The following is a 13,569-nucleotide window of genomic DNA, read 5'->3' as shown; positions in this document are numbered from 1 at the left end:
ATCTGATTCACCTCAAGCCTGTACACAAACCCCTTGTACAGTGACAACCAGCTGTCTCCCACACAGTGAGAGGTTGGTCTGATGAGTCTGAAGAGGCTCTGAGAGACCGTTTTATGTGAGAGGATCTGTGCGATCCACATGGGGAGGACATTGACAGTCTCGCTAACTGCATCTCGGATTATATCAACTTTTGTGTTGAAAACACTGTGCCCACCAGGACTGCGTGGTGTTTTTCAAATAACAAACTGTGGATAAAACCTGATATTAAGGCCCTTCTCAAGGAGAAGAAGGGAGCCTTCAGGTCAGGCAACAGAGGGGAGCTGAAAAGTGTGCAACAGGAGTTAAAGGGCACCTAACAAGTTTTTAAATCCTTCCTTTTCATATATAAATCATTCACTTGTCGTTAATCATTCACTTTTACATATTTTAGGGAATTCAAGTATAGTTTCCTTTAAATTAAAAATAACATAAATAATGGGGTTGTTTTGCCGCAACGTAAAAATTTCCCAATAAGATAAATAAGTTGACAATGCCATGTTCATAATTTTAAGACAAAAATTTAAAAATTATGCTTTTCTCTTCTAATTGACAATTAATTGCTGTTTTGTTAAATAAAAAATTCTTCTTCTTTCCAGAAAGATCCCTCAATGATGACGAATCAGAATGCGTCTCTGAGTCACGTGAACACACGACAGCAACTACAGAGGAGGAGGGGCCGGAGCAAAGTGTTTCCGTGGGAGAGACGCCGTGCGTGCGCAGACATGGCTGCTGTGTGATGAAGCTGGAACAGCAGACTGAACTTTGAGGAGGGACACAAGTATTGATCCTGACACGTTTAGCGTCGATTCGACACCAGTACAAACGCCTGTATCCGTTATATCGCTGTTTGGATCGATCCGCTCAGCCCCAGTTGAGCAGCAATGTGTATAGTTCAGAACCTGAGAGAGTTCATCAAGGAGAGACTCACTGCTGTTTGTGTAGAAATCTTCTCAGAGGTTCAAAAAACCATCGGCCATTATGAGGAGGAGATCAGCCGTCACCGCAGACTGCTGGATATCAGCCGGAAACCCGACACAAACTCACACATCACAGGTATGGGAATGTTTTTTACTCTGCCCTGTTGAAGCTCAAATTATTCTGTGTTTGATTTATGGCGGAATAATCTGAAAGCTTCTCGGTATCTCCAGGATTTCTCTAAGCTGATATTAGCTGAAAGCTATTAGCAGAAAGCGGTTAGCTTGGTGATGAATTCTGAGGAGAAAACGTTGATAGCTGAGGAACAGCACACACTTTTAATAAGGGACGCTTCACAAATACCGACATTTTCCAGAGCGTTAGAATCGGTCGGTCTGATGTGTGATTTGAGCGCTGCTACCTGACCGCCGATGGCCGCGGCATCCACACCGCTGCACCATTCTGCGGTCTGCAGTGATATGGCCTCATGTCTGGCGGATCAAAGCCCTCTGTAATTCTCTAAAATACGCCATCATCAATTCACAAAACGACTCTACTGACGATATTACACAGTAACAAGCTGTGAGTGCGGCACAGCAGGTGTGGAAAACAGCCAAAGCCGCCGGAGATAAATTCAACAAGAAGTGGAAGCATTGTTCCAAAAATGAAAACCATACGCAGTAAACCACAGAAAACGATGATGGATTTTATTCACTAGGTATGTACAATAATTCTATATGTTCCTGACCTGTTTTCATCTATGCTGGCCTGTATAGTTGTGCGTAATCTGGTGATTGGAGGCTGGCACTGTTGCCAACTTTTGTATAAGAAAACTCACTGCCGGGGTGGGGGGGCTGTCCCCCTCTATGCTGAAGAGAGTATGAGCACTGTATATACACAAAACACTGCAACAGCAAGTTTTCAAAATGGAAACTGTAAGCCAGAAAACGGTGATGATTTGGCCTATTATCATCTATGCTGGCTCATATATTTGTGCGTAATCTGGCGATCGGGGACGGGATTGTGCGAAATTCTGTTCCCCTGCGAAAATCTGTTCTCCCTGTGTTGGGAGCGCGAACTGCAGCAAGAGAGGCGGATCCGACTGTCTTCACGGCGCTTGTGATCGGTTTCTCGGTTCAAAAAAATGATTGCAGTGTGCCGCAACCACGCCAAAAACAACAAAACGGGACTCCAACTCAGACTCTCGCTCTCTTTCTCCCTCCGTGTGCACACAGAAGTTCAATGACCACCAAAACAGTGGGAAATCACAGAACATCTGCACAGAACCAGCTAACTTTAACAGAATCGCTACAATATGAAAGTCACTGTGCCAAAAACTGACTGCAGCTTCTACCATGTGACAGGAATGTTCTTTATGACTCAAAATTAATTGATATCATTCATAAGAGATGATGTTTGAGATATTCTTGACAGATTATAGGCCCGCAAGTCATTTACAACAATATTAATACCGGCAATAATTTTGGGGGCAAATACCAGAAATCACTTTTTGGCACAAGACCAGTTATTTAGATGATGAATCACTCCAATGCCACTGTGTACAGTGTGGTGGCGCCGTGTACATTTTTCGTACATGCAGTGCAGTACACATTCACATTAAAATTCAAATAGGTTTATTGCACCCTATAAATTCTAATATATAGCTATATCTGTTAATTACAGGGTGTACCCCGCCTCTTGCCCTATGACAGCTGGGATAGGCTCCAGCTCTCCCGGGATCCTGAAAAGGATAAGCGGAAGAGAATGGCTGGATGGATTTTTATTAGTGCAACAATACAATGTTTTAATAGATGGGAAAGAGTATATTTGATACCAAGATCTAAAAAAATGTTTTCAATACATTTGAAAACCACAGATGCCTCTGTTTTCTCTTAAACAGCCGTGATCCCGTGGGATTTGGTACAACTTCAGTCCACTTTTGGTAGAGTAGAAATTCTGACAGCCAAACAGGCAACAGCCAGACATTTTGATGTTGATATCACTTTTAAATTGCGTTTAAATGCTGCGCAGTCTCCTTGTTCTTATTGATTTGAATGGAGTAGCAGTTCACTTCCGTTGCCAAAATGCGCACGCATCCTTTGATGACGTAGACTGTAAAGGAGTCTATTGCATATCAAAGTAACTCCCTGCCTGCACATTGGTAAAACTGCTGAAAAAGTGGATTTTAAGCCCCCATGCACAAAAGATTAAACACAATAGCCATGGTTTCTGTCTGTATACCTGTCAGTCATATCCTGTAGTGTACATAAATCAAATATCACTTAATGAGAAGGAATATTTATGAAGTAATGGCCTTGAAAAAATGCGTACACTACAGGCGACAGCTAGAGCGCAACTACAAGCAGAGGGAAAAAGAAAGCAAATTTTGCGGGAGATGTCACTTCCTGTTGTCATGGTTAATGGCACTCCACCGCTATAGTTCATCTTGACAACGTGATGTCGTAAATTCCAACGTAAGAAGTCCCGTGAACAGCTGATCATATCAGTAAAGCAGCTGCATCTGGATTATAATGTTTTTGTTGTTTGCACATTTTACATAAAACTGTTGTAGGAAGGATACAGAGCTCTGGGACACATTGAATGCACGATATGCAAGTGAAATTCCTACTGTCATTACAAAATGTGCATGCAAATGAGGACGGCGGGCCTGCCGGCGGGCCCACCGGCCTAAAAGGGTTAAGCTGTGCCCTTCAGGGTTTGGGCGTCTTTGGGTCAACATAACTAGATCTTTTAAGTCTCTTTACTCAAATAATTTTTGCTGACATTAAAAAAAGACTTTCAAAAATGGGGTTCCTTCCCTCTCTCCTTGATTGGAAGGATAAATACGGTTAAGATGAACATCTTGCTAAAATTTTTGTTTCTGTTTCAATGTCTGCCTGTATTTTTACCAAAAAGCTTTTTCAAATCATTAGATTCAGTTACCTGTCATTTTCTGTGGAATGGCAAAACACCCAGAGTTAGAAAATATTTCAGAACTTTAAGTTCTGCGGCGGTCTCTGTTTGCCTAATTTTAAATTTTACTATTGGGCAGCCAACATAACTAAAATCATTTTCTGGTCTAATTCAATAAATATACCTTGGTGTCAACTAGAAGCACAGTCATGCGCCTCTGCCTCACTTTTGGTTTTATTAACAGGTTCAACCTCAAACCCCTCTGGCCTAACCAGTAACTGTGTAGTTTCAGATACTGTCAGAATATGGTTCCAGTTCAGGAAATTGATTTTACAGCCCCTATAGTCTTAGCCCCACTTTTTAAAAAAAAAAAAAAAACCCAGTGTTTACACCCTCCATTGCTGACACCACTTTCTCCATGTGGCATGATAAGGGACTAAAATGTTTTAAGGATTTTTATTAGGAGGGGTTATTTTGTTCTTTCACAGATCTGGCCTCCAAATTCAATCTTTCACCTTCTAATCTTTTTAGATACTTCCAGGCAAGGGCATGTGCAAAATCCTTATTTCCTAATTTCCCTCACCTACCAATTGAGCAGTCATGGGGCAAACTTTTACAACTTAACTCCTCGCAAAGGTCGCTAATTTCAAGGATTTATAGCTTGATTCAATCATATGATGAATGTTTAACTACAAATACTAAGAAAGCTTGGGAGTGTGAATTAGGGTTGGTTTTTGATGAACACTGGTGGGAAACTGCTCTGAAAACCATTCACAAAACCTCTGTATATGCCAACCTGAATTTGATCCAGTTCAAAGTAGTATTCAGATGTCATTACTTAAAAACCAGTCTGCCACATATCTTCCCAAATACGGCAGATGTTTGTGACCGATGTGGAAGCTCGCCCTGCAATCTTACTCATATGTTCTTCTCCTGTTCTGCTCTGACAAATTTTTGGCAAATTTACTTTCACACCAGGTCTGTTGTACTCTCGAGAACCATTGACTCCTCAGCTCACATTGGTATTTTTGGTCTTCCGTAGGAATATAGTCGATACTCTGCAAGAGAGTTGGAAGTAATAGCTTTTACCTCTGTAATCGCTAAACACCACATCCTTTTGTAACTGGAAATCAGCTGCAGCACCATCTAGTACAAAGTGGATTAATGAGGTCATGTCTTTTTTAAACGTGGAGAAAATTAGATATACAAAAAGTGGAAATTTGAATAAATTCTTCACTAAATGGCAACTATTTATGAAGGGTTTTTTTTGCATCAATGTAACCCCGCCCTCTTTCTTCATTTTCTTTTATTTTTTATTATTATTATTATTACCTTTCCAAGTTAATCTGTTAATGTCCACTGCTCTTGAAAACACGCAGCCTTCAGTTAATGGTGTATACAATATGTCAACATTATTGCGCCCTGATATATGCAAACACCATTGTTATGTGTGTGAAAATATCAATAAAAAATATCAATCAGAGCGGGTGTTCTGGGGATGAATATGAAATTTGTAAACATGTCCTAAAAATGCAGAGGGCTTTTTGAAGGGGGTCTGTCCTCTGGTGCAGTGCAATCAGGAGAAAGTGAGTGAACATTGACTTTTCACGTCTTTATTTAAGAATCAAAGGATATAGCAACTCACATGATTTTATACAATTGGAAGGAGAATTAAATGGTCTTTTCATTCATTTAAAAAATTATTTTATGGGGCCAGGATTTTTTATGATGACGCTACCTGAAGTTTCCAATTTCACCCATTCACTGCATGGCCATAGTTTTCCAGCAGCATTAACTTGGACTTGCCTGTACCTAATTACAGGCAATTAACATCACAGGGCATCCTCAGCATTTAAAAGAAAAAAAAACCAAAAGGTAAGGCTCCATTCCAAATGGGGAAAAAAGAAGAAAAAACAAACATATGTAGATGTGGGGGCAGAAGCAACCTCTTGTGGCATTTGAGGAATATGTCCCCCCCAAGAGCCATTGTCCATTGCTATGTTCAGTTCCAGTTCCCAAAGATGTTTGATTTGTTGTGTATCATCAAACATATCCAGTATCAGTGTTTTATACAGAAGGGGAAATTATTTTTTGTTACCAGGTGCTGCTCAGGCATCACAGCTTGCATCTGGGCTGCCCAGTAGTAAAGTTTTAGATGAGTTAGGCCAAGACCTCCTTTCTCTTTTCTTGACATCAATATTTTCAGTTGTATTCTTGGCCTCCGGATCTGCCAGATGGATTATATTAGTTTCTCTAATGACCTAAATGTGCCTTGTGGTTTTATCATAAGGAGTGACTTGATTAGAAACAGAGGTCTTGGTAGAATATTCATTCTCTCAGATTCTATTCTGTCAAAGAGTAACAAAGGTAGCACATCCCATCTGCTGAGATCTTTTTGGGTTTCTTTAATTCATTTCTTATAATTGGTAGAGAATAATTGTTTGGGCTCCAACCCACTCGCGACCCTGAACGGGATAAGCAGAAGAGGATGGATGGATGGATAATTGCTTGACCCATAAGGACTGCTTTGAGATATCTGAATCTCTGTTTGGGAATGAGACCACATCATCTCATTTAGAGGGTGATTCAAAAGCTATGATCAGATTAGCTTGTGTCCAAAATATCCAAAACCTTTACTGTATTCATTAAATGTTTTTAAACGAGCGGTAACTGGGTTTTCAAGAAATAATAGTACGTCATCTGCGAAGAGTGTCAGTTTGTTTTGATTGTTTCCTTCATCAGATATTCTTTGAGTGAGTGGATTTGAGCTTTTCAGTTCAGCTAATGGCATATATTCAGGTTTTGATACATGCTTTGGATGGTGGATAGATGGTGCAGGGGGTAGGTGCTCACCTCACAACTGGAGGGTCGCTGGTTTGAGTCCCCGTCTGAGTGCATGCTGTCATGTCCCTGGGCAAGACACTTAACCCACATTGCCTAAATTTGGTGGTGGTCAGAGGGGCCGTAGGTGCGAATTGGCAGCCACGCTTGTGTCAGACTGCCCCAGGGCAGCTGTGGCTACACTAGTAGCTTACCACAACCAAGTATGATTGAGGTGTGAATGAATAGTGCATGAAATTGCAAGGCGTCTTTATTTATCTTGAAAAGTGCTATATAAGTCTAATGCATTATTTTGTAAAATAGTGTGTGTGTGTGTGTGTGTGTGTGTGTGTGTGTGTGTGTGTGTGTGTGTGTGTGTGTGTGGTGTGTGTGTGTGTGTGTGTGTTTTTTTGTATCTTCACATGAATAACCATCTTTTTGTGTTTCTTTGTTCTTCAAGACCTCCCACAACTGGATGACTGCGAGGAAGAGCACAGTCTGAACAAACAGCAGATCAGCAGCTGGAAGAGGAACTCCAGTCTGGACCAGGTGGACCCAGAGCATCCACAGATTAAAGAGGAACAGGAAGAACTCTGCTGGAGTCAGGAGGGAGAGCAGCTTGGACTGAAGCAGGAAGCTGATGGCATCTGGCCTGATGAAGAGCGGTTCAGACTGCTGGAGACCATCTGGAAACCTGAGATAAAGTTACACAGGATAGGTATGTAAAACTGTGACGTCTTAATAAAAATGAATATGACTCAGTGTTATTAAAAAGATTGCTATTAGGGCTGGCGGATCTGTTCAAAGGCCTCAGTGAATTCTCTAAAATAGGCCATCATCAATTCACAAAATGGCTCTGACATATTACACAGGAACAAGCTGTGATGCGGCACAGCAGGTGTGGAAAGCAGCCAAAGCTGCCAGAGATAAATTCAACAAGAAGGGGAAGCATTGTTCCAAAAATGAAAACCATACGCAGTAAACCACAGAAAACGATGATGGATTTTATTCACTAGGTATGTACATTAATTCTATATGTTCCTGACCTGTTTTCATCTATGCTGGCCTGTATAGTTGTGCGTAATCTGGTGATTGGAGGCTGGCACTGTTGCCAACTTTTGTATAAGAAAACTCACTGCCGGGGTGGGGGGGCTGTCCCCCTCTATGCTGAAGAGAGTATGAGCACTGTATATACACAAAACACTGCAACAGCGAAGTTTTCAGGTTTCTGGTGTTGCACCAAAAAGATATTTCCTTTTTTTTTTTTTAAATGTTTTTGTCCTTGCTTTTATCTGTAAATACCCTGGTGCACAGGATTTATGAAGGGCTTATATATAAAATGAAGAAATGACTTGTTTTTACCCTCATTAGTAAAGAATAATGAGGGTAAAAACAAACACACAAAAGTACCAACAAAATAGTGGAAAATCGCAGAACATCTGCACAGAACAGCATCTAACTTTACAGAATCGCTACACTATGAAAGTCATTTTGCCAAGAAGTGATTGCAGCTTCGACCATGTGACAGAAATGTTCTTTATGACATACATGGAACACCATAACCAAGTGGCCGGCATAGTATACAGGAACATCTGAGCTGAATATGATCTGGAAGTCCCAAGGTAGAAATGGGACACGCCTCCAAGGGTGGTTGAGGACAACAGAGCTGAGATCCGTGGTCCCTGTGGTAATCAGAACACTCAGGGCAGTGACTCTCAAACTGGGAGAGTGGCTCCAGCAGATTCCTGGAACAACATCTGAGATCTCTGTCCAGAAGAGCACAATACTGGGAACAGCTAAAAAGACCACCCGTAGGGGTGAGCTGGGAGATATATATATTATTTTTATTTATATATATATATATATATATATATATATATATATATATATATATATATATATATATATATATATATATATATATATATATATATATATATATATAGGGGGAGTAGGTGGAAAATGCACCTGCCGCCGGCTTAATTTGAAAGCCGTGGTCAGAGCCCAAATAAATTGTACACTTTGATTTAGTGGTATATGTGAGCCACATGATAAAAATGTAGAGACCTGCAAATGGTTTAGATCAGAATATGTTTGCTCAAATGTTTTATTTTTCAATCATTTTTCTCCATTTGTCTCTTCAGGCCTCCAACAGCAACATGTCTTTGAGGAGGAGATTTTTAAAAAGCAGCAGTTCTGTAACAAGGAGAGGAACTCTAGTCTGGATGAGGAGAACACAGAGCCTCTACAGATTAAAGAGGAACAGGAGGAACTCTGCAGCAGTCAGGAGGGAGAGCAGGTTGGACAGAGACAGGAGGCTGATGTCTTCATGGTGACTCTTACTTATGAGGACAGTGACCAAAGTGTTGCAGAACCAAACAGCGAGGACCTCCTTTCTCACAGCGCTCCTGAAGCAGAGCACCAAGGTCATGAAGAAAGCCAACATGTGGACTTAGGATCAACTAGAAATGCAGAGGTGAAGAAGAGGAGGCATCAAAGAAACAGAAGTCACAGTCAGAGAGTAGACAGCACTCCTGTGTCAGAGAGACAGAGTGAAACTAACACAAGGAAAAAGTCCATACAGTGTGATACCTGTGGAAAAACCTTTCAGCATAAATCCAACCTGACAAGACATCTGAAAAGTCACACAGGGGATAAACCATATTCTTGCAGTACCTGTGGAAAAAGGTTTTCTGACATGTCAGCATCCATAAGGCACATAAAAGGTCACACAGAGGAGAAACGGTTTCCTTGTAGCACCTGTGAGAAAAGATTCAAACGGAAACCAGATTTGGAGCGTCATATAAGAACTCACACAGGCGAGAAGCCATATCCTTGTATCACGTGTGGGAAAAGATTTGGTGACGTGTCTGCATTCATAAAGCATGTCCGTATTCACACAAGGCCGAAACCATATCTTTGTAACATCTGTGGGAAACGATTCAATCAGAAAATAGATTTGGTATATCATATAAGAAGCCACACAGGTGAAAAGCCATATTGTTGTAGCACATGTGGGACAAGATTCAGTCAGAGGGCAGACTTAAAGACACACATGAGAATTCATGCTGGTTAAAAATGTCATGCTTAAAAAATGTGGCACAGCTGTTAGCTTCAGGGCTTTCAAATTATGCCGGCAGCAGGTGCATTTTCCACCTACTCCACCACTCTGCGCCGTCTACTTTTTCATTTTCCTAAAAAAAAATGTTTGCGCCGTCCGCCGTCTCCTTTTCCAGCGCCATGTGGACACTCGTGGCAATATTTACATTCTTTCAATCTGAGCCATTTGATTGGTTCGTGGCTGCCATGTGACTATTTATATCGTCTGCTGCTGTCATGGCTTCTCATGCACGTAAGAGAAATAAGAGAAAACAGCAGCCGTCACAAATGGCCGCCAGGCATGGGGACCAGATGATTGGGTTTAAGAAATGGTTCAAGCCCATGTCCAAGGTTGAAAGTAAGTAATCTAGGTATACATGAAGGTATACATGATCAATGTCAACAATAGAATTCTAATGATCAGATGAGAGAAAGGTCGCCGGCCTCATGGAATGCGATCATCTGCATGATTTGATGATGAATTTCAGAGCCGACCATGCTGTTCGTTCAGGGGCAAGTTTGACAATAAAATAATATGCATTAGCATAGCTTCTGTACTTTTGAAGATTAACTTTCAAAATTATTTAAAATCAGAGGTGGGAAGTAACGAAGTACAAATACTTCTCAAATACTTTTCAGGTATCTGTACTTTACTTGAGTATTTATTTTTCTGACTACTTTTTACTTTTACTCCCTACATTTTTACATAAGTATCTGTACTTTCTACTTCTTACATTTTCAAAACAGACTCGTTACTTTTTAACATGTCAGAGAGAAGTTTGCATTTCTGTCAAACATCAAACGATCTGAGTCTAAACGGAGGAATAATAACATATAAGAGACAATCGTACTGGCGTATCCTCCATCACCGGGGCTTATCGGGTACAAAGGGATTAAATATGCAAACCCATATAATTAATGTCTCATTCATAGCGCTATAGTCAGGGGTTACAGCGGGCCAGACCGAGTCCGTAAGTTGTGCTCACAGGACAAACAGTTTAGCTAGTGCTACTGAAGAGGAGCGAGCATAAAGGGAGTAACATTTGGCAGGTAAATGCAACGTTTCTAAATGCTCAACAAATATCAGCAAACACACAGTGTGTGCAATTTATCACACAGTGTGTCTGCTAGCTAAAAGAAGAGCTGCTGTGTTCACTCAGATGGAGAAAGAGGACAGGAGAGGAAGAAGAGAGGATAGATTTAAAGGTAAGGACTGCAAAACAAACTGAGGTATGCTGACTTTGTGTTATTCAAAGATTGTATGAAAATACTGCAGTTTAGTACGTAATAAACAGGTCAGCTTGTTGTACTGTATTTACAGTAAAGCTCTGTGTTGATGGTCAGAGTTGCAGGTTACATCAGTGCAGCAGAGATGAGTTTGAATCAAAGCTGCTGATGCTGAGATTCATTCACTGAATCCAACATTTCTACAGCCTGTATGCTGTCAGTGTAGGGGATGGAGATCAGCTCAGATAGCTGTGAAATACTGAGTTACATCTTTGTGAATTCAGTTCATCCACACAGAGCAGTAAACCTCAGAGCAGCAGCAGGTCAGCTGATCACAGCCTGCACACAACATCATTTACTGCAGCTCACAATAGAAAGTTGTGATTCTTCTCCCCATGCAGAGCCACTACAGCTGATCTTAGGGTTCCTCCACCTTCTGAATCCCACTGTAACCCCTGAGTATCCTCATGTTGGTGTTTAGGTGGAGGCACAGTCACCCTCTACTATGGAGGACACACAGAATAGAGCTGTGTTTAAATTTCACAGTTTGTGTCCTACATAACAGATTCAAACTGAGTGCATTCATTAGAATTAAAATTTAGATTGGAATAACGTTTGTATTCTCATGTATTATTTTATATTATTACAATAATATATAATGAGGTTCAGTTAGCTTTACAGAAAAATGGGTAGAAATGTCCTTCAAAGAGCTACTTTTACTTTCTTACTTTGAGTACATTTCAGAGCCTGTACTTGTTTACTTTTACTTAAGTAAAGATGTCGAACCAGTACTTCGATTTTTACCAAAGTATTTTTTCACACAAGTACTTCTACTGAAGTACAGAATGTCAGTACTTTTGCCACCTCTGTTTAAAATTAAACCATAACATTGTTGAGATGCATTGCATATAAGTAATGGTTTGTGAACACATCGGCCGTGGCATTTCTTCCTTTCATAGTAGAAGTTGTTCATTTATAGTAACTTTGATATATTTATGGGAGTACTGAAAGAAAGTCTTTAAAAAGTAGTAAAATTTGAGGGATAGTACTCATAAAAGCAAAACAGATGGGAAAAGACGCCCATGGAGGACAGCAAAGGTCTCGGTCATAAGGTGCCTGCTACTTTGGCGTGCCCCCCTGCTACTCCAAAACAATTTGAAAGCCCTGAGCTTTAGCAGTATGTTGGTCATAGAGCGAGTCAAATCACTGCGACAACTGAGAGAAAAGTATGGAATTATATTTATGTCTAAGTTACACATGAGAAAAAACATTGTCCAACCAAAATATTTAATTTCATGAGCGCAGGTATTCATTAACCCTCAGCTGTACACATCTGGCTGCAGAGCTCCATTCACTATTGTTTTGTACAACACAGTGTGACAACTAACTGAACTACTGTCTGATAAAACAGTCAAGGTTTTTGCTATCATTTTGTGTAAATCTAAAGGGTCTTTTAACTACATTACATATTTCTTTGTAGAATTTTCTTTTTTTTCTTTTGATACATTTATATATGTTTATTTACAAAACTTTGTCGCGTTCATAAAGAGGGTAACAGTTGTTTCTGGTAGGTATGTAAATCTGGTGCTATTAGTAAAATTATTGTTCACTGTTTATAAAAACAGTGAACAATTAATTTGCATTTTATATTACTCTAATTCAGCTAAGTTGGACATGGATCAGTTCAAAGTAAAATATTTGCTTTTTTATCTTTTTATGAATAAATCAAAAATCACTATACTGTACACTGTACAGCTTCTTGTTGGCTGGTTTATTTGTCTCTGTTTTGGCCATAGTTATAATTGCCAAATCCCAACGCACACTATCTCTCCTGATGTTCGTTGGGATTTTTATGGTAGGTGCTCTGTCATGAAAGATGATGAATGTGGGAACGGCGGTCAGTAGATTGCTGATGAGCAAGCTGGTTGACACTGAAGGGAAAATCTGAGGAGCAGGTAGACACATGGTTAGTACGGACCATTTCCTCCCTGTTCTGATGCTCAGTTTGAACTTCAGCTGTCCTAAATGAACTGAGCTGCTTCCATGTGATTGGGTGATTTGACTTTTGTCACTTTAATCAGCCTGACCCACTCTGTCATCATCATAGATGGAATAAAAGTTTGTTATAAAATATCATTTATTTTATAATATCTGCTGTGATCATTTACATAACTTGAATCTCCATCAGATGAAGCTGAATCCTAATTTCACATTTAATTTATAAAATTTAAGTATTTAGCTGCAGCCTGACGGACAAACTGCAGGAGAAAGAAAGTGAAGATAAAAATGTGGAGAAACAGCTCAGACTGAGTTTACTGACCAACCTGTGTGTTACAGACTGAGACAGCAGCAGACCCTGGGGGTGGAGCTGACCTCAGGTCAGATTTATTTAATAAAAACTGTTTTTGCTGCACTTTATGACAGTTCAGTTTATGACCATTTAATTGTTTAAATAATCATACAGTGAAAATGGATTCTATTGATAGAATAGCACCCTCATAATATTATTCATTTTTTTAATGGAGAATTCAGGTGGGCTCAGACACAGTTTGCTGA

At 40.1% G+C, this 13,569-nt stretch overlaps 1 protein-coding gene across 1 annotated transcript in view; it reads left to right on the top strand.

Moving 5' to 3' along the window:
* The window catches only part of LOC115796905 (zinc finger protein OZF-like), a 14,985-nt gene extending 4,606 nt beyond the window's left edge, over window positions 1-10,379 (top strand). The window contains exons 2-4 of the mRNA XM_030753389.1: window positions 636-1,092; window positions 7,148-7,405; window positions 8,832-10,379. Coding sequence (XP_030609249.1) covers window positions 921-1,092; window positions 7,148-7,405; window positions 8,832-9,763 — 1,362 coding nt within the window. The 5' untranslated portion in view covers window positions 636-920 and the 3' untranslated portion in view covers window positions 9,764-10,379. The remainder of the gene's footprint in view (window positions 1-635; window positions 1,093-7,147; window positions 7,406-8,831) is intronic.
* The last annotated feature ends 3,190 nt before the right edge of the window (window positions 10,380-13,569 follow it).

This window comes from Archocentrus centrarchus, chromosome 18, assembly GCF_007364275.1.
Source record: "Archocentrus centrarchus isolate MPI-CPG fArcCen1 chromosome 18, fArcCen1, whole genome shotgun sequence".
NCBI classification, from domain to species: Eukaryota; Metazoa; Chordata; class Actinopteri; order Cichliformes; family Cichlidae; genus Archocentrus; species Archocentrus centrarchus.
The sequence above is the reverse complement of the archived record's forward strand: the minus strand, read 5'-3'. Positions and strand labels throughout refer to the sequence as shown.